The following is an 18,180-nucleotide window of genomic DNA, read 5'->3' as shown; positions in this document are numbered from 1 at the left end:
AGCCTTCATTTCGCACTCTTCTTGTTCACGTTCCGCCCATTGAAAAGCACGCCGGAAGAATTCAAATACGCACCTTATCTTACTAAAGCCCTCTTTCCTTCCGCGCCATGACGCCAAGATGAGTGTGAAAAGTTTACCTCGAGGTAACACTGCAAGGATAAGAAACACATCATATCGAGTGAAGACATCGCCCGTAAAGTTCCTAGATAAGAGCTTTCTACAAGTAACGGCATTTTTTTAAGCGCCGACTGCGTGACGGTGCATTTTTTAGGAAGCGAATAACGTGAACAGCGCAGGTCGGAACTGAATGACGCCATTTTGTTCCAGCGGAATGTGCTTTATCATCTGTATTGGTTGTGGTTACTTCTAAAAGAAGTATTAAGGGACTTCAGTCGCCCGTACTTGTAGCGAAAGTCACTTTACATGTCTTTGTACCTGCATTGCTAGGCTGCCAGTCAGAACTCAACTTCACTTTTTTTTACTTTTGTTACCTTTTTACATCGGCGGCAGAACTTTATCACCTGTCTGTATTCGTAGTTGTCCACTTGAGCGGCTCCGAATCAAACCGAAACATAGGATGACAACTAATGACGGCAGAATGCTACTTTCCGAAATGAGATGTGAGTGCCGTCAGTATGACCTGTCGCGTGCACATGAGATGTGCCCGCTTGATTGCTCTCCCGGCAAAACAAAAGGCCCCCAGAGAAGATGAGCTCGTCGAGTGTAATCAGGTGCTTCGACCGAAGGCTCTCACAGACCCACAGGCTGCTTCTAGTTTTCTCCATGGTAAAGTGAACTAGAGGAAGGGTAACGAGCTCAGCAAGCGCTCACGCATGTCGCACATCGTGTCGACGACACAAAAGGGCGCCACTAAAGCATAGGCTGTAGTAGTGCTTGCATCAGGTATAGCATTTGCAACGCTACTGGCGTTGTCGTCGCCGTCGTCGTCGTCGTCGTTCTTGTCGTTGCAATCGGTTCGCCATTGCACTTCAATCGACATAAGCGACAAAAAACACGGAAGGAAGATCTGAAGAGGAGCCGAGTTCGCGCTGCCAAACCGCTGAGCCAAACCTGCTCGCGAAGGCCTTCGGAACGCTCGGATCCTCCAACCCATGCTACTGCAGAGCCGCTGCGTGCATTCGCGACCTTTCTACGCTCGCCACTTCACAGCAATGCATGACGTGCGTCGGTGCCTGATCTCACAACCCCTCCTCTAGTTCACGGTATTTGTGGTTGGCAACGTTACTAAAACCACACAGTTGGGAAACTGCCATAGAGTCTGCTCTGAAAAAGTGGCACCGATTCGTACTCGAGAAGCGAGCTAATGGCGATCGCAACGGCCACTAGAGGAACTGCACGGGTCTTCTATTTTTGCTTTTGGCGCCGAAACAGATATGGTGGATGAGGTTTCAGAGGGTTCACCCCCTTCTCCCAAGAGGATGCGCCGCGAATTACTACCGAAGTTAGGATGCGCCTAGGTCGGGACGCGCAACCTGAAATCACCGTTGAGGCATGGTTGTATAAAGACAATATTAATTTTGCCGCAAAAACTTGCAAACTAAAGATTTTAGAAAAAAAATCACGAACGCATTATTTTGTACTAAACTCAAATATAAGTTACTACGAAAAGAGTTTTTTCGATTGATTTTTACGCAAAAACATGCTTTTCTAAAAGCTCAAGGTGACCACAGTAAAGACCAAGGATAAGGAGTGACGCTGTTGTCGTATAAAGCTCGGTCTCGGTCACGGTGGAAGAAATACATTTAGCTGATGATTCTCTGCCCGACGCGGCGACCACATTATGTTAGGCGCACCGAGCGCGCATCACTCGCCCGAGGATAGATGGCGCCCAAGTTTACAGGGCGTCCCACCAAAAAATGTACGTTTTTTTTGTTTTGTTTTTTTTACCGCAAAAATGATCTGGGCATCGCCATACGCTCATTGTCCGCCCAAAGGTAGCGCTAGATGCCAAAGTTTCAGCCCGATCCGATACCTTATTCAGAAGTTGTAAATTTTTGAAATTTTAAATGGGAAAATGGCGGCCGACGAAGGTTTTCGAATACATGGGGCTCTATGGCACCAGAAACCCAAAAGGGGCCAAAAATGGGCTCCATTTTTCCCATCGAAAATATCAAAAAATTACTTATAACTTTTGAATAAGGTGTCCAATCGGGTTGAAGTTTCGGCATCTGGTTGTGACCTCAGCGCTACCTTTGTGCGGAGAATGAGCGTTCGGCGATGCCTAGTTTATTTTTGCGGTAAAAAAAAAACAAAACAAAAAAACCCTGTATTTCTTTTTTTTGTGGCACTCTGGAAAGGGGCTTATGAAGGCTTTTATAAAGCAGTGTTGTACACGTTCCTAAAAAAAATGAACGAAGTTTCGTTCCTCGTTCCTTCTGATTGTTGGAACACGTTCTCGTTACAAGCTCCATGTGTGAAAAAGAACTCGCTCCAGTAACAGTTATAAAATAGAACGTATCGTTACATATACATTACATTTGTATTTTCCTGATTGCCATATTTAGTTAGATTAAGCAAAGTTTTCTTTTTTTATCTATCCCATGAAATGGGAACATACAAATTTGAATGTCGTGATGGAAGGGCACTGTTGTGTTCACCTAGTTTCGATTTCCACTTCATCTTCTTCACAGTGTTGTAAATAGTTCGATGCTATCATCATACTTCTCTTCTTCATCTTTCTTTTCTTCTATTGGCTCAATCTAATAAAAGAACAGTCTATCAGAACGCTCGAACCAGACTGGCTGCTCACTTCACAGTGGCCCCGTAGCCCGGGACACAACATACATTTCTGGCGACGAGGAGTTCCTGGACCCGATTGTCTTCACCGGCAAGACATCGGCTGCGCCCTTGGTTTCGTCGGCTGGTTCTCGGCGAATTATTCTGTTCGTCCAGCCGCGTCCTTCGGTCGTCCCCAGCCACATTCAAGATGGCTGTGCTATAGAACGGCCTCCCTCGCAAGCAGAAGGTCATCATCCCATGATGGCGACGTCCGGCGGCAGACTTCCACCAGAGTTCTTGGCGAAACCGGGTAGTCCGCCCATTCCATGGAAACGTTGGATACGCATTTTTGAGCGATATCTTCTGGCTACTGGCGCTCGAGATTACGACGCCGAACGTCGGCAGGCCATGCTGCTAAACTGTCTCGGTGAAGCAGGCCAACAGATATTCGACTCATTACCAACGCCCGAGAGTGCTGTTGCAACGGCGCCAGCAACGTCGGCAGCAGCAAGCGGCGAACAAACTCGCCGTCCACCGGCGAGAGACATCTACAAAGAGACGGTGGAACTCCTGGAAGCAGAGTTCACTCAACCCGTCAACGTGGCTCTGCAACAGCTGCAATTTCACCTTCGTAGGCAACAAGAGGGTGAGTCCCTCAAGGACTTTCTGTCGGCGCTGCGAGCCTTAGCGATTCCGGCAAGTTTTGGAGACCAAACGCAAGCAGAGGTCAGGAAACAGTTCATGATCGGCGTCGCGTCCTCTGAAATGCAAGAGCGAATGGTTCTAGATGCCGCTCTTCCATTCGACGTGGTCCTTCAGACGCTTCTCAACATTGAACGTGCACGACGTGAAGTTCGGGAATGGACAACGGCATCGACGCCTTCACCGAACTCTCTATCGACTTGCAACGTTTCCACCGGAAGTGCAGGCTTCGAAGCAGGATCGTCGACAGAAAGGAGCTTGAGACGGAATCATACACCACCACCGTCTTCAAGAAACTCATCACCTCGAGAGTCTTCCCGTCGGTACAGTTCTCGCTCTCCCGCAAGGAGTGAACGTGCTGAGAGCCGAAGATCGACTTCTCGAATCACGCGCGACGCACGCGCGCCAGCTATTTCGCCCTGTGCCACCTGTGGCGGTACCGGCCGAAAACAATCGTCTGGAGGTGGACCACGACGGTCTGGACAGCCAGGTCGTAGGTCGGTCCAATTCACATCTTCGCCTAGCTCGTGGCAAGACCAACCCCCAAGACGTAACGATCAGAGAATTTATGGACGAACGTGTCCGAACTGCGGACACGGGCTGGAACGCTGCCAGAGTTACGACACGTGCCCAGCCTAGGGTGCCTTCATGTGCGCTTTGCTTAGGGTGGTGGCATCTCGCCATTTTGTCACACACGTTTATTTTTATTTTTGGTTCAGAAGCGCGTGAAAGAGCGTGTCCCTGCACGCGCTTGTGGCGCTGACTGTGCTATGGCGACATTTTGTTTTCAACGATTTCTTCATATTTTTCCCGTGAGCGCGTGCTGTCGGCATGTGGTACTACAAAGGGTGGCATCACCCTAAACAGAAGGACACTGAGGCACCCTAGCCCAGCCCGGAACCTTTACTGTTACAAGTGTGGTCGTCGTGGTCACTTCGGCGATGTCTGCAGAAGCACGCCCCAGGGCTATTCACAACGGCCGCGGCACAAAAAAATCGAACAGATTCTGTCGGATGACGACGACGACGATGACGAAGACTCAACGCTCGTGAATTATATCACGGGATTGTGCAAATCACGAATCTTCATTACGGTAAAAGTCTTTAAGACGTCACTACCGTTCTTGCTTGATACAGGATCGTCTGTTTCGATAATGGACAAGTCCACATTTATACAGCAGTTCGCAAGCGACGCCAAAGTTGTGCCACCCCCTGTCACGTTGCTGAATTTTTTCCGCGAGCCCATCAACGTGTTGGGAGCTTTCACGGCCACTGTTACGTTCAAAACGAGACAGGCACAAGTGCTGTTTTATATAGCGGACAGCGGTAGGTCGCTACTTGGAATGGACGCTGTGGTAGCACTGGACGTTCAAATGAGTGGAGCAGCCAGAACATGCTTCTATACCGACGCTGACGAGCCTGATGAAGCGTCGCGACTGCCAGACCCTCCTTTGGTATCTGAGAATACTACTGACAACACGGAAGGTCGACAACCAACACCTTCCACATCTACAACTCATGCAACCTGCCAGTCCGACGACATGTCTGCAGCGCTGCAAGAAGAGTGGGCGGCGCGTGCCATGCCACAAAAACAAGCGGCAGTAATTCTGCCTACCGCATCCGCACCGTCAATGCAGTCCAAAACTTCCAGCGTGTCTCGCACGTTTTAATGACCTCTTCACCCCTGGCTTGGGTCGAGTGAAAGGAATCCAATGCAAGGTAAAGATTCGAGCGTCGGTTCCACCGGTTCAACATCGCATGAGGCGAATCCCTCAAGCGGCTCGGCAAGCCGTCTCGAAAGAAATCAAACGCCTAGAACAAGAAGGCGTGATTGAGCGCATTAATGCCTCAGAATGGGTCTCGCCCATTGTGGTAGTGCAGAAGAAAGACGGCACCATTCGGGTGTGCGTTGATCTTCGTAGCGCAAACAAAGCGGTTGTAATTGATAGTTACCCGCTTCCTCACATCGAAGAGCTGTTGAACGCTCTACACGGTGCCCGTCACTTCTCAAAATTAGACCTCGCGGCTGCTTACCATCAAGTGCCATTGCATCCAGACAGCCGTGACATAACAGCATTCATCACACACGAAGGGCTGTTCCGCTACAAAAGGGTGTGTTTTGGACTAGCGTCTGCTCCGGCAACGTTCCAGCAGATGATGTCCAAAATCCTGGAGGGCTGTCAAGGCGTACTGTTTTACCTTGACGACGTTGTCGTCTTTGGCAAGACTCAACAAGAACATCTGGAACGTCTGCAGGAGGTCCTTCAACGCATTTCTGACTCAGGGCTCAAGCTTAACAACAAGTGTGTCCTCGGCGCCCCAGAACCCTCTTTTCTGGGACCTAAAGTCAGCGGCGCCGGAATTGCTCCTTTGCAACAAAAAGTGGATGCTCTTCAAGCTGCTCCGATCCCAACAGACCTGACGCAGCTAAGGTCCTTCCTGGGCATGGTCGAGTATTATGCACGATTCGTTCCCCACCTTGCGTCTGGGGTAGAACCTTTGCGCAAGTACCTCCGGAAGGGCACGCCCTTTATTTGGGACCAAGCCGCGGACAAGAGCTTCACTCGAGTGAAGAAGTTGCTTTCGTCTTCAAAAACACTCAGGATGTTCAATCCAGACCTACCCATCATTGTGACTACCGATGCTTCGGCGTACGGGCTTGGAGCCGTGCTTCAGCAACTCCACGGCACGGAAGTCCAGACGGTCGCCTTCGCATCACGTACGCTGACCCCGGCAGAGCGCAAGTACTCGGCGGGGGAAAGAGAAGCCCTTGCATGCTTGTGGACGTGTGAAAGATGGCACACGTACCTGTGGGGTCGTCGTTTCAAGTTGCGGACAGACCATCAGGCACTCGTTGCACTGTTAAACACACGAGGAAATGGCCTTCGCCCACTCAAAATTACGCGGTGGTCGACCCGTCTCCTGAAGTACAACTTCCAAGTCGAGTACCAGCGGGGCAGTGAAAATCAGGTTGCAGACGCGCTTTCAAGGCTTCCGGTGCCAGATGACGAAGGCGGAACACAATTCGACGAAGGGATTGTGTTATTTGTCTCCCTAAACAGTGAATGCATAACAAAAGCGCAGTTACAAGAGGAAACTGCAGCGGACCCGCTCGTTCCTGCAGTAATGACCTACATCATCTCTGAGTGGCCACCCTGGAGGGCGTTGTCCGCAGATGAGGTCATTCTCCATGATCAGAAAGACACACTCTCGGTGGATGACGGCCCTCTGTTAAGGGGTGAGCGGTCTGTCATCCCAACAAGCATGCGAGCGACGCTGATCGCTAGGGCACACGAAGGTCATGCTGGCATTGTCAGGACGACAACTCGCCTTCGCGAACTTTACTCGTGGCCCCGCATGAACGCGGAGGTGAAGCAGGCAGTTCACGCCTGTGACATCTGCAAGACAGCCGACAAGTCTGCGAAGACGGCAACCACGCCTCTGCAACCGGCGCCTCTGCCGGATCGCCCGTGGTCAAAGGTGGGCATCGATATAGTAGGACCTTTTGAGAGAGCGCCGCCGGCATACCGCTAAGTAATCACGTTGGTGGATTGCTTCTCTAAATGGCCGGAAGTTAAGTTCTGCTCAAACGTCACCACAAAAACGGTGACTAATTTTCTACATCTGGTGTTTACGCGCGAGGGCTATCCCGACAGTCTCGTCTGCGACAATGGGCCCCAGTTCGTTTCTGAGGAATTCAAAACATTCCTGGCTCAACGGGGGATCAAACACAAGCTTGTCTCTAACTACCATCCACAAGCCAACTGGCAGGTGGAAAGATTCAACAGAACCCTCAAGTCCTACATACAGTGCGCAGCACTCGAGAACCGCGCACTGCACGCTGCAGTCCTGGACTACGTTTTCGTCTACCGCTGTACGCCGCACGCCACCACCGGGTTGTCTCCTGCTCTTCTGCTCCACGGTCGCAAGCCAAGACACAGGCTGCACATTTTGGGTCTCTCCTACACAGAGTTCCTCAAGAACCCGTTTGAGGAGATGCGGCGACTGCGTGAGCGTGTAGAGCAGAGACAAGACCGCTGCAGGAGATATACCGATGGAAGACGGGCGGCTAGAACACCGCGCTTCAGAGTGGGAGACCTCGTCAGAGTGAAAAAGCCTGGAAAAGTGCCTAAGGGAAGCCCAGCTTTCAGTTCTCCCACGCGCATAACACAGCAGGTCGGAAGGTGGACCTATCGACAGGAGGACGGCAAGGTATGGAATGCCTCCAAGCTAGCAACCGTTCCAGAGCCGGAGGTGACTGTGCCTAAAAGCCTCCTCCAAAACAAAACCAACGACAAAGAAAGTGCGATGTGCAATCATCATGACTCGCAACCAACAGCTGTCGCTCCGACCCCTCGGTTGAGACCAGGATCAGCGGAACCAAATTCAACAGCACCAGCGCCCCAAGTACCAAGACTGCGACGGTCCCAGCGCAGCCGGCGACCACCAGAACGATTCAGTAGAACTTATATATAACGGAACTGTTTATCTCATGAAACCTGTATGTGTGAGTGGTTAAAAATGAGTACATGTAGTAGTATGTGTTAACGTCTATAGTCCTGGTCAGGAATAACTAAACGTGTAGAATTGGAATGAATGTGCTGTAAATAAGTCTGAAAATGGGTCGTGTTACCTTGAGCGATGCCTTCGAAATTGTTGTTGGTTTCAACGTAACGAATTTGGCATTGTACATCGAAAAAAATTGCCAGTTGTATATATGTGTAATTGTTGTTGTTCACATGCCTTTGGTACTGTATAGTGATCCGGTTTAATTTGTAATTTCCTTGAAATGTTGTTCTCTTCTTGGCTCTCTCTATTAACTATATTCAATGTTTCATTCTTAATTTCCAAATTCAAGGGGAGGGGGGAGAATGTTGTGTTCACCTAGTTTCGATTTCCACTTCATCTTCTTCACAGTGTTGTAAATAGTTCGATGCTATCATCATACTTCTCTTCTTCATCTTTCTTTTCTTCTATTGGCTCAATCTAATAAAAGAACAGTATATCAGAACGCACGAACCAGACTGGCTGCTCACTTCACAGTGTCCCCGTAGCCCGGGACACAACAGGCACCAAGAGGAGAAAATAAGTGGAAGCTGGGTTACGTTTGTTGATATATTCACCTTTTAAAAGTCTCAGCTTTTAACCATTTTCATGTTTGTGGTGGGTGATTCAGACGAGCCAAATATACTGTTACCCCAAATTGCACGAGCGTTTTACAGCAACCTTTCACGTTGCAATCTAACAAAGTGCTTTGTACGAACTTCACGACAATTGGTTCTCGATGTTGCTGTCCGCAAGACGAGCAAGTGAAGAATAGGGTAGGGATTTTGGAAGGTCAGTCTTGAAAACTATTAGTCGTTCTTCGTGAAGGTTAGATTCGTTGTTCAGTTTGAAGGTGGGGGACAAGTGGAAAAGGAATAAAGGTTAATTTCTGGTTATTTTTAAGTGACCAATGTTCGGGATTCAAGGGTGCGTTCGATGTCTCGTCTCCTGTTCTCTTGTTTAACTGTAGGTCTCTTTGTGTAAGCTCAGTGGTGGCTGTAGTCGGCCTTAGATCTCTGGGTGTATGAGGATTCGTGAAAGCAAAGAAAGTAGCTGAGTTTTAATCGTCCCCTTTTCTCTGTCCTCCGGCACTAAAAAAAGAATCAGTGTCCACTAGCTTTCCTGCACCCGGTTCTTACCAAGTAAGGACCACACAAAATAAACCCTGAGATAAGTAACCGAAAGGTTAGCGAGATACTGCTCTTCGTAAAGATATTGTTTTATACTTCTAAATTTTCCTCTCAGAAATAAATACAAATTACTCCACTGTACGAAAAAAAGGAACGCGGTTTCTTTTTTCGTTCCAGTAAAAATGTAATGCGTTCCCGTTCCAGTTCCACAGATGTCAAATGGAACGGCGGCGTTCCTTCGTTCCTCCTAAAAGGAACGCGTTCCAGGAACGCCGTTCCCTGGAACGCCGTTCCGTAAAACACTGGCGTAGAGGGCATGTGAAAGAAATTACGCATTCTTTACTCGGTCCCTGTGTACTGTCTGGCGAAATGGTGGATTTATGTTGGCGCATTGGCACTGGTTACCTTTTCCCCCGTGTGGTTGCTACTTTTTGAACGAGAACATTCCGATGATGACTCAACGTGACAAAAGTATTCGTATAAATATAAAACTTCCCGATACAATCTACTGGGTTTTCAATAATTTAGAGTAATTTTAAATAATTCCTTTAAACAGCTGGGTCGTGCTCGGATGTTTTGTCCGACAGCATGTTTGGCAAGAGTTCCGTAAAGTATATACTCACATTGCGTAGCTTTATAGAAGGTCAAGGGATTTTTCCCACCCTGCTCCTGCCTTCTTATTGAAAAACATAAATACTAATAGTGGCACACAGTGGCTAAATAATTCTTTAGATGCGCAGAAAGTTATTAGCATCGCAAATGGTTTATACATACGACGTCAACTGGTACTGTGGTACATACAAACCATGTGAGCAGAAAATATTTTTATTTATGACGAGATAGTGACTGAAATGATGACACAGCATGATGACATACTGACTGAAACGATGACACAGTGACTGAATGTTAAACAGTACTTGCGCTTATAGGCCATAAATCACTTTTCATCTATACACTCACATATGGTGTCACCCCTGTAGGTAAAGAAAAGAAGCTGACAAATAGTTTTGCTTTAAAATGTACACAAAAGCTGAATACACTGCATAATACTAAAGAACGCCATTTTCTACATCCTGTGTTTTTCGCCCACGCTCTTAAACTAACACAAGCATTACTTTGCTGATTTCTCCTTTTCTTGAGCTTGTTTTTTCATACTTCTGGTGATATGCTTCAAGTATTGTCGCATTCGTATTCTGATGTAGTAGTGGAGCAACTGAGCAATTGTTTCTCCTTTGTATTGGGGAGCGAACCCTATTGGCGACGGCAGGTGGTGGAGCTTCGCGAAAGAGTAGAAAAAAGTCGGAGGTATGATCTGTCTATTTTTGTACGGGCCACAGTTTGTAATTTGTTTTTTGTCAGCAAACTGTGGTACGTTCTACAAGTTTTGCACTGTTCGCGGTTAAATGTGCAGAAATTGCACCGGGTATTTGCAGTGTTTATTTGGGGTTCCACGTGGGAGCGATCGAGTAGGACGAATTTTTTCCGGCGCGTACGCAATGGGGGCTTAGTTTGACGCATTTGTTTTTACGTCAGTTTGTTAATCGGTTCATGTATTTTCGGGACATAAGTGACCCCTTTTTGCGCACCGTTTGTCAAGTGAGAGTTGCAAGCAGGTTGCCTGAGTTTATTGTTTCCACGTCTTCGATGTCGGGTGGTATTCATGGATATTTAAAGGAAGTCGTTGCCTCATGTAAATTTCTGTTATCTCGTTTTTCAGTTGAGTATTTGAGTGAAGCTCCTCGGAAAAGATTGTATAAGGCTGTGTGCGATACTGTGTTTCCTGTACCTCTATACAGAGCCTTATACTGTGCAGGCCCAGGGCAAGATGTCTTGAAGCGCGTTAAGCGTATGGTGGTTAAGGCTCATTTTCGTGCGCGATGGTGGCACCTGTGATCGACATAGCATCAATGAAAAATACGAGGCCAGCCACTGGCCGCACACCACCACCACAATACCACACCGCGAAAAAGGCGAGCACGCTACGCCGCCGACACCGTAGCCGCCGAGGAGGGACCTCATACCCACGGTGCTCATAGCTCAGTGCCCTCCGCGGCAGCGCGGAACTAACCACTCCTGATTTGAGGCTAGCTCCGAACACGATCTGGTCTCGCTCGCTCAACGCGGGAAGAGCGGCCAGAATCATCGCCTAAATGTATTTCTTCCACCGTGGTCTCGGTGGACGCCAGCGACACAGGTTTCCACGGCAAGTTTCCTAACTGAGTGTTCTAGTAACGTTTGTGGTTGGGCAAGCTCGTGTGATTGCAAGGTCGCCAAGGTTGCTCTCGTGTGTATTCCGCGCGTGCTGTACACTCTAAGAAAAAAGGAGGAAAAGTTAGCAACGACCCATTTTCCTCCCTTCTACTGACCCTCCCCCAAACGGACGCGGGAAGAAGAGAGGGACGAAATATTTTCTCCTTCTCCAGGCAAAGGGGAAAAAAGTTCCTCCCTCCCGAATCATCTTCTTTCGGTTTCGTTTTCTGGGCACGTCGCACACGATTTTTAATGAACGCCATAGAGCTAATTGTCGCTAGCAACGAGGGCTGCCTGTATCAGGTTGTCAAGCTTACTAATGTATCAAGTTGACTAATCCGTAAATGACTCAACCAATATAGCCTCCGTATAAGCATTGTTATTCCCTGTGTATGTTAGATACGCGATTCCTTACACAAATATTATCAAAATAAAGTGAATAGAACGAGTCGCGTGACAAGAACGACAGGAATAGTTAAGCTTATATAACAGAAGAGCCGGAATTCACTTACAATGCATCATATGAGGTCGTCGCTGGTCTCCTCTTGGATTTGCGTTTTGCTGCGGATTCAACAGTCGAGACTTGCACGTTCAGGCAAGCTTTACATGTACTCCGGATGCATCTGTTCTTTCAGGTCACTGCAATAGCCAGCTCAAGCGATACATATGATTCATGCAGCTACACACAAAAAAAAAGTATAAAAACACAACAAGCATGGCAGCTCTCTCGCCACAAGTGATCTGTTTTCATCGGTTTCTCTGTTTCTGTAACTTATGTGGAAAAATAATATTTCCGAAGCTTTTCCTTTCTGTAAAATGACTGCCTTTCTGTTGATCAGCCTAGTAGAAAAACTGTTTCTGTTCTTGAAAATGTAAAACAAAGATTTTGTAAAAAAAATGAACAGAAAAGTCGGGTTTTTGGTTCGAAAAAGCTTTGTAAAAAAACTTTTTTTTTTTAGAGTCAAGAAAAGATTTGCAGCGATAAATACCAGCGAATTGCGTCGCTGGTATTCACCTTGCCATTCAAACTCTAAATACAAAAACAAGCGGGGAAATACAATGCAATGAGCTGACATATTCAAATAATAGCAACACAACAGACAAACCAATCCCGCACCCTCGGGTGCGTTTAATTCGACTTGGCCGATTACTGTGGAATTTGTCGCATAGACACGTAGAGGCTGACATTTGGCGCAACTTCCATAGGCCCACAGCTGTTTAAGAGCAACAAAAAATATTAAAAATCTATTAAAATATTTAAACATATTTATACTATATATTATATTTGTTTTTTTTAAATTTGGAGAGATAATAGTTTATCTCTTAATCAAGCGCCTTCAGAAAGGCCACAGCAGATTATTGAACTGAAATTCATTAATCAACTTCTGATGTTGATTTGGTGAATCATTTTAAAAATGCAGTGTTCACGCAGATTCCTATAGAGGCCATGCGAATTATTAGGTTCTAATACTTTACTCAAAACCCGCGACGATTATTTTCCCATCTTAACGTCCTACGAGCGGGTGGCGGCAGTCTAACGGCCCGAACAATAATACCGGTGGCAGCTGTAGTAACGCTGCCAGAGGTATTATGGTTGGCAGAGTATTTTTGTCTCTTTGAGGTGCAAATTCCGTGTCTTTGCGTGTGCCAAGTATCTCGTTATTTTTGCAAATAAATTGCTAATGCCTCGTCAGTGCCTTAGTACAGAATGAGACAATCATTTTTCAATACCTGACAAACAATAAAAAGAGTACAAGTTGTTACATTTTCGAAGACATGCCTCTGCACATTCCAATTTTCTAGACTTATAATGCATCCAAGTCGTGTTCTTATTTTTTTAATGAATATGTGAAGGATTCATGTGGTTCTGTACTTACTTTTCTTTCTTAATTAGCACACTCATATTTTTATGTATTTCTTTAAAGGATGCCATTTTTATACGTATTTGAAGTGTCGGAACTCAGTTTCTCATGAAGCAGAAAGGACATTTAAGTGCATGCTCCTGGTACACATAGAAACTCAGTATAAAAATTATTAGAAATGCAACACCGTCATTTTTTTTTTGTAAACACCACTTGAATATGAAAAATCCTAAAGAATCCTCTTCAGGTGTTCTTGGTTGTTCTCAAATAGCATTCTAGCATCTGCTCTATTTTTTTTTTTAACTGTATGCTAAAGAAACCCGGCTGCATTTATGTAAGGCTGTTTTGGTTATATTCATTCATATTCAGATTTGTTTAAAATTATTCTAATTCATGAGATTATTTTGAAGCTCGACTTTGTACGCAAGACACCGGTTGAAACTAAAAGGACAGCTATTTAAACAAGGATTTCTTAATAATAGTTTTTTTTTTGTTCTAATTAAAGTTACATTCTATGATTGTATTTTTTTCAAGCGTACTAATTGTCATGAATATCAAAAAAGACTTATGTTTTAGCACGCGACGCACACTTGTGCCATCTTTTGAAAGGTGTCTAAAATTCGAGGTTAAGAAGTTCAGGAAAAGTGGCGCTTATTCTTTCCCTGACGCAGAGGGTTCTAGCCTCAAATATTTTCTCGCGCTCCTTCCTCGTTCTTGCAATAAATCACACTGAATCCTGCGCAAAAAAAAACACAGAGGCTCGTCCGTTACATGGTCACAGCTAGTCACAGCAAGTTTCCGAAAGCACAGAGTGCCTAGAAATAAGCTGTTCCACTCTGCCCGCCATGTTCCGACACCACGAAAGGTGTAAATATTTTAGCACATATGCTTCCCGACGACGTAGTAAATTTTTTTTTCTCTTAACTGCTAGATAAACAAGAATATACTTTTAAGGTTCCAGCTTCCCAAGAGTGCCGGTTCTCTTCTGTCCGCCATCGTGCAGGGATTCGAGATTTTCAGTTTCAAAGTTACTCTAATTGCAGGCAACTCACGGAGAGTGTTATGTCCAAAACGCAATGACTGGGCCTTACGATAAGGCAAAAAAAAAAAAAAAAAACAGTCGTGTGGCTTAAATGAGACGCTCAGGACCAGGTTCTAATGGACCACTCACCAGTGAAGTACGCTATCAAAAGCACTACACATTGGCGAAAGCCTCCTCGGGGCGTCTTTCTTTTGATTAATTTTGATATTTAATTTATTCAAACAAGATTAATGTCAGATGACCAACTTTCGCGGTGTTTTTTTTTTTTTTTTTTTTTAATAATGCAACCGCTCCAAGCTTTCACCTTGCGCTTTACACGCACCATGACTCTTGTTCTTTGCAACTAATCATACGCAGCCAAGGGCGACGTGCTAGAAACAGTGTTTCAGCTAAGACTGGAGGAAAGAAAGCACCGCTAAAACCATTGCACGAGCTCAGCGGGACTCAAGCCGCGACTCAAAACGCTCGCGCGCCCCAGCCTTTGCCTTTGCGGTGCTTTTAGAGCGCAGCTCTTATGCCTGATTCACATGGTGCGAATTTGCATGCGATTTCGCAATTGCGACGCCGTTCTTGCGGCCCAACGCAGTTGCGGTGCGAATTCGACTAATTCGCAACTCCGTATTTTGCCAAACTTTCCTTGCGAACGGCCGCTCTTGCGAAGGGGACGGACAGCCAATCAAACGCGGCTCGTGAAAGACGTCGCGGTGGTCATAGCAACGTGGGAATCAAAAATACGAAAAATGCGACTCCTACGTCGTCGTCTTCAAAATTCCCTGCGGGGGTGGGGCGGCGGATGTGCTTCTTCCATGTGAATATTTTTCGCCGGGGGATGTAAGCTTCAGCTCGGCATTAAAACGAACTGGCGTTTGCGTACCACGCGAGGGTTGTGGTTGCTTCCTTTGTAAAATTCCAGGCGATAACAATTGACTCTTCTGTTCGATCACTTTGCGTAAGGGACTCGTGGCATAGTTGAAAGATCCTTTCTTCAAATCTGTTTGCAGATGACGCGAAGGTCTGTCTAGAAACCGAGAAACGCTGAACAGCACCTTGTTATTAAAGCCGCTTGATAAAAATCGAGCTTCACATTTTTACGTATAGTGCCAACAACTATTGATATGTAAACGCGTGCTACGCGAGCGACACGCGTGTAAAATGGCTTTAATCACAAGGTGCCGATCAGCGCTTCTCGGTTTCTGGACAGACCTTCGTGTCAGATCCCCAAACAGATTTCAAGAAAGGGTCTTTCTACTATTCAATGAGTTCCCTACGCAAATGTCACACGTGCCACGCGTGACATTTGTCATAGAAATCCTGCGACAATTTGGTTTCGTGCATAGTTTGCAATTATTTCACCAACAATATTGTTTTGGCTTTTTTTGCATCTGAAAACCTGATTTTTTTTTATTTATGCCGTTTCCTTTATTTTCAGTGTTTTTGTCATGTTCGTAATCGCTAATATTGTTTTGAATTAAAAAGAAGCTAAACATTTACGTTAGCTTGTTCATGCTGACCTACACTGAGGAAGTACAGAATGTGTTTTGCACGTCCAGCGTGTCGTTCATTTCATGAAAGTCGGCCGATAAAACGCATTCTGTGTTAAGTAAAGACCCGATTGGGCAGCGTAGGTCCAACGAAAGCAGTAAAATAGCACCTCACCCTGTGGGGAATCAGCCAGTACTCTGTCGACCTACTTTGGGCTATACCTGCCTCAAAAAGTTTCCGCCAGTTTGTCCGTAAAAGAGGCAAAGACCACAACCCATTTTCTACAAAAAAATTGACTGATTTGCAGGCAACAGGTCCGGGGTGGAAATGAACTACAGAGATGACATGAGGCAGGGGTGATCCAGGAATAAATTTTTTATTGCTGGCTTTAAATGTTGAAAGATAACAACTAACAAAAGACAAAAAAGATGCAATTACAAAAGAAAAAAAAATCAAGTACAGGCTCACCTTTTTGGCAGACATCAAATATGAATAAAGAGGAACATAACACGTTGCTGGAGTCATGGGGTGCACCGGCGCCAAAAGGCAAATATTTGAATTGTGCGCCGGTGTTGCAAGGCCGCCCGCTCATCTACGCACGCCGCCGACGATCCGAGTACCCCTTGTCAATGGCCAGACGAAATTGACCCCTACGTGACCCGGAAGCTACAACGCAAGGCACGACGAGAAGAAAACTCGCCGTGCCTTCTGTTATAGTTTCTTCGTAACCACATAACCCCCTACAGCCCACCCCACACTGCAAAGTGGGCAGATGCTACGCTTCTTCGGCGTGTACAAACACACTCCCTCTCAACACTACACTACCTCCAGCACGTTGCAGATCTACCTGAACCACCTAAATGCACATACTTCGGAGACCACTCAAATAACTCTCAAACACCAAGTTAAAGGGAAGCTGAAGCGGTTTTGTATTTGAGGAAACACACATAAATCGTCTTCATTTCACCTCCAGGATCTTGAATATAGAAATTATTTATTTTATAATTTGGTGCATGGAGGTCGCAGAAAATTATTTTCAAAGTACCGCCGAAGGCCCTCCTTCCAGGAGCGTGCCGCCACAAAAGGAGTTTTCGGAATCGTCCTTCCAGCAGCGTCCACCAAAGCTATGCACGCGTACCCTTGCTATTTTTCTTAAGAAGGGCAGAAAAAGATGTTAACACTTGTGCCAGTACGGGGGAATACACCTGGAAAGCTAGGGATTGCATGCGCGGCCCTCGAGCGACACGAGCTTTGCGGCCGAAAGGCTCTTTTATGAAACCACGACGGGTCGGGTGTTTCTCGTGTTTTCTCGAGTTTAGTTACATCTTCGGGGAAAACGAACGCGATATTCATATCCACGGGATAAGACTACGCTAGAATCAAGCTCTATCTCATTTTTTTTAAAGAAGTGTTCCGGCTTCCCTTTAAGGACTGCGCCTCAGTTCAGGATCTTGCAGAACGTGCTCTGAAAACACTCGTCCCACTTATCCAACCAAGGATCTGAGAGGACTGTGTCACTCCTTCACGGGTGGTAGAGTATAAATTACGCCCACTCCTAGTTAGGCACATTAAGAGTGCACATGAACAGGGAGAGTCCCTAATTTCATCCCCCTCCAGTGGCACCGGTCTTGGTACAATACAGATGTTTCACTTTCTCTGTTCAAAGTCCTAGTGGGCCTCACACGGAAGCCGTCTCTCACCAGAGCGCCCGTTCAAAAGTAGCTAACTAGCAGCGGCAGAATATTGTTTTAATGGTGGCCTCAGCTCCCTGTTCCACCGGAAATAGGTCAGACGATCCTCACACACAAAAACTTGAAAACTTCGTGATTTGTCACCATACCGCTGACACTACTTAGGATTTCAGTCCAGCGCGGTCCCTTTGCCATGACACTGCAGCTTCCTTTACAAAGTACCTGCAGTACAGGTCTCTCACTGCGGTGGCCAATGTTTTGCATTTTCGGGCAGATTGGTCGACGTGCCGCGATCTCAGCCTCGGTAGGTGGAGGAACGCGTTTGTCTGTTGAGAGACCTCCTTGCGCCACTGGCCATCAACGATGTTGCTGAAGTGGTCGACTTCAATCAGCATTGGCATTTAGCATGGGCAACTTGTCTTGTAGGTAGTTGTGCAGCACACAAGCTGCGCGGACGACTCCAGTGGCGTGGTCTGGGAGGAGGTCGATTGGCCTGCGGAAGATGCAAAATCTAGTATCCAAAATCATTCTAAAAAAATTTTAGAATGATTCTAAGTCTAAGCTATATCTAGAATAGTACGCAGTCGATAGTTGAATATTTTTAGATAATCGCTGAGGTATCATCATCATCATCATCATTTATTATTCCTTGAAGGCCCAGGGGGCATTACACAAGGGAGTGAACACTTAAAAAACAAACAAGTAACAAAACAATTTATCTACAAAAACACGCTGTAA

General features: G+C 46.3%; 1 protein-coding gene across 1 annotated transcript in view; it reads right to left on the bottom strand.

Annotated features, from left to right (window-relative positions):
- The window catches only part of LOC115324104 (nicotinamide N-methyltransferase), a 107,237-nt gene that overhangs the window by 14,577 nt on the left and 74,480 nt on the right, over positions 1 to 18,180 (bottom strand). The window contains exon 2 of the mRNA XM_040216775.3: positions 74 to 149. Within this exon, the coding sequence (XP_040072709.1) occupies positions 74 to 149 (76 nt within the window). The remainder of the gene's footprint in view (positions 1 to 73; positions 150 to 18,180) is intronic.

The sequence above is a fragment of the Ixodes scapularis genome, unplaced genomic scaffold, assembly GCF_016920785.2.
Source record: "Ixodes scapularis isolate PalLabHiFi unplaced genomic scaffold, ASM1692078v2 PGA_scaffold3__209_contigs__length_174095766, whole genome shotgun sequence".
NCBI classification, from domain to species: Eukaryota; Metazoa; Arthropoda; class Arachnida; order Ixodida; family Ixodidae; genus Ixodes; species Ixodes scapularis.
The sequence above is the reverse complement of the archived record's forward strand: the minus strand, read 5'-3'. Positions and strand labels throughout refer to the sequence as shown.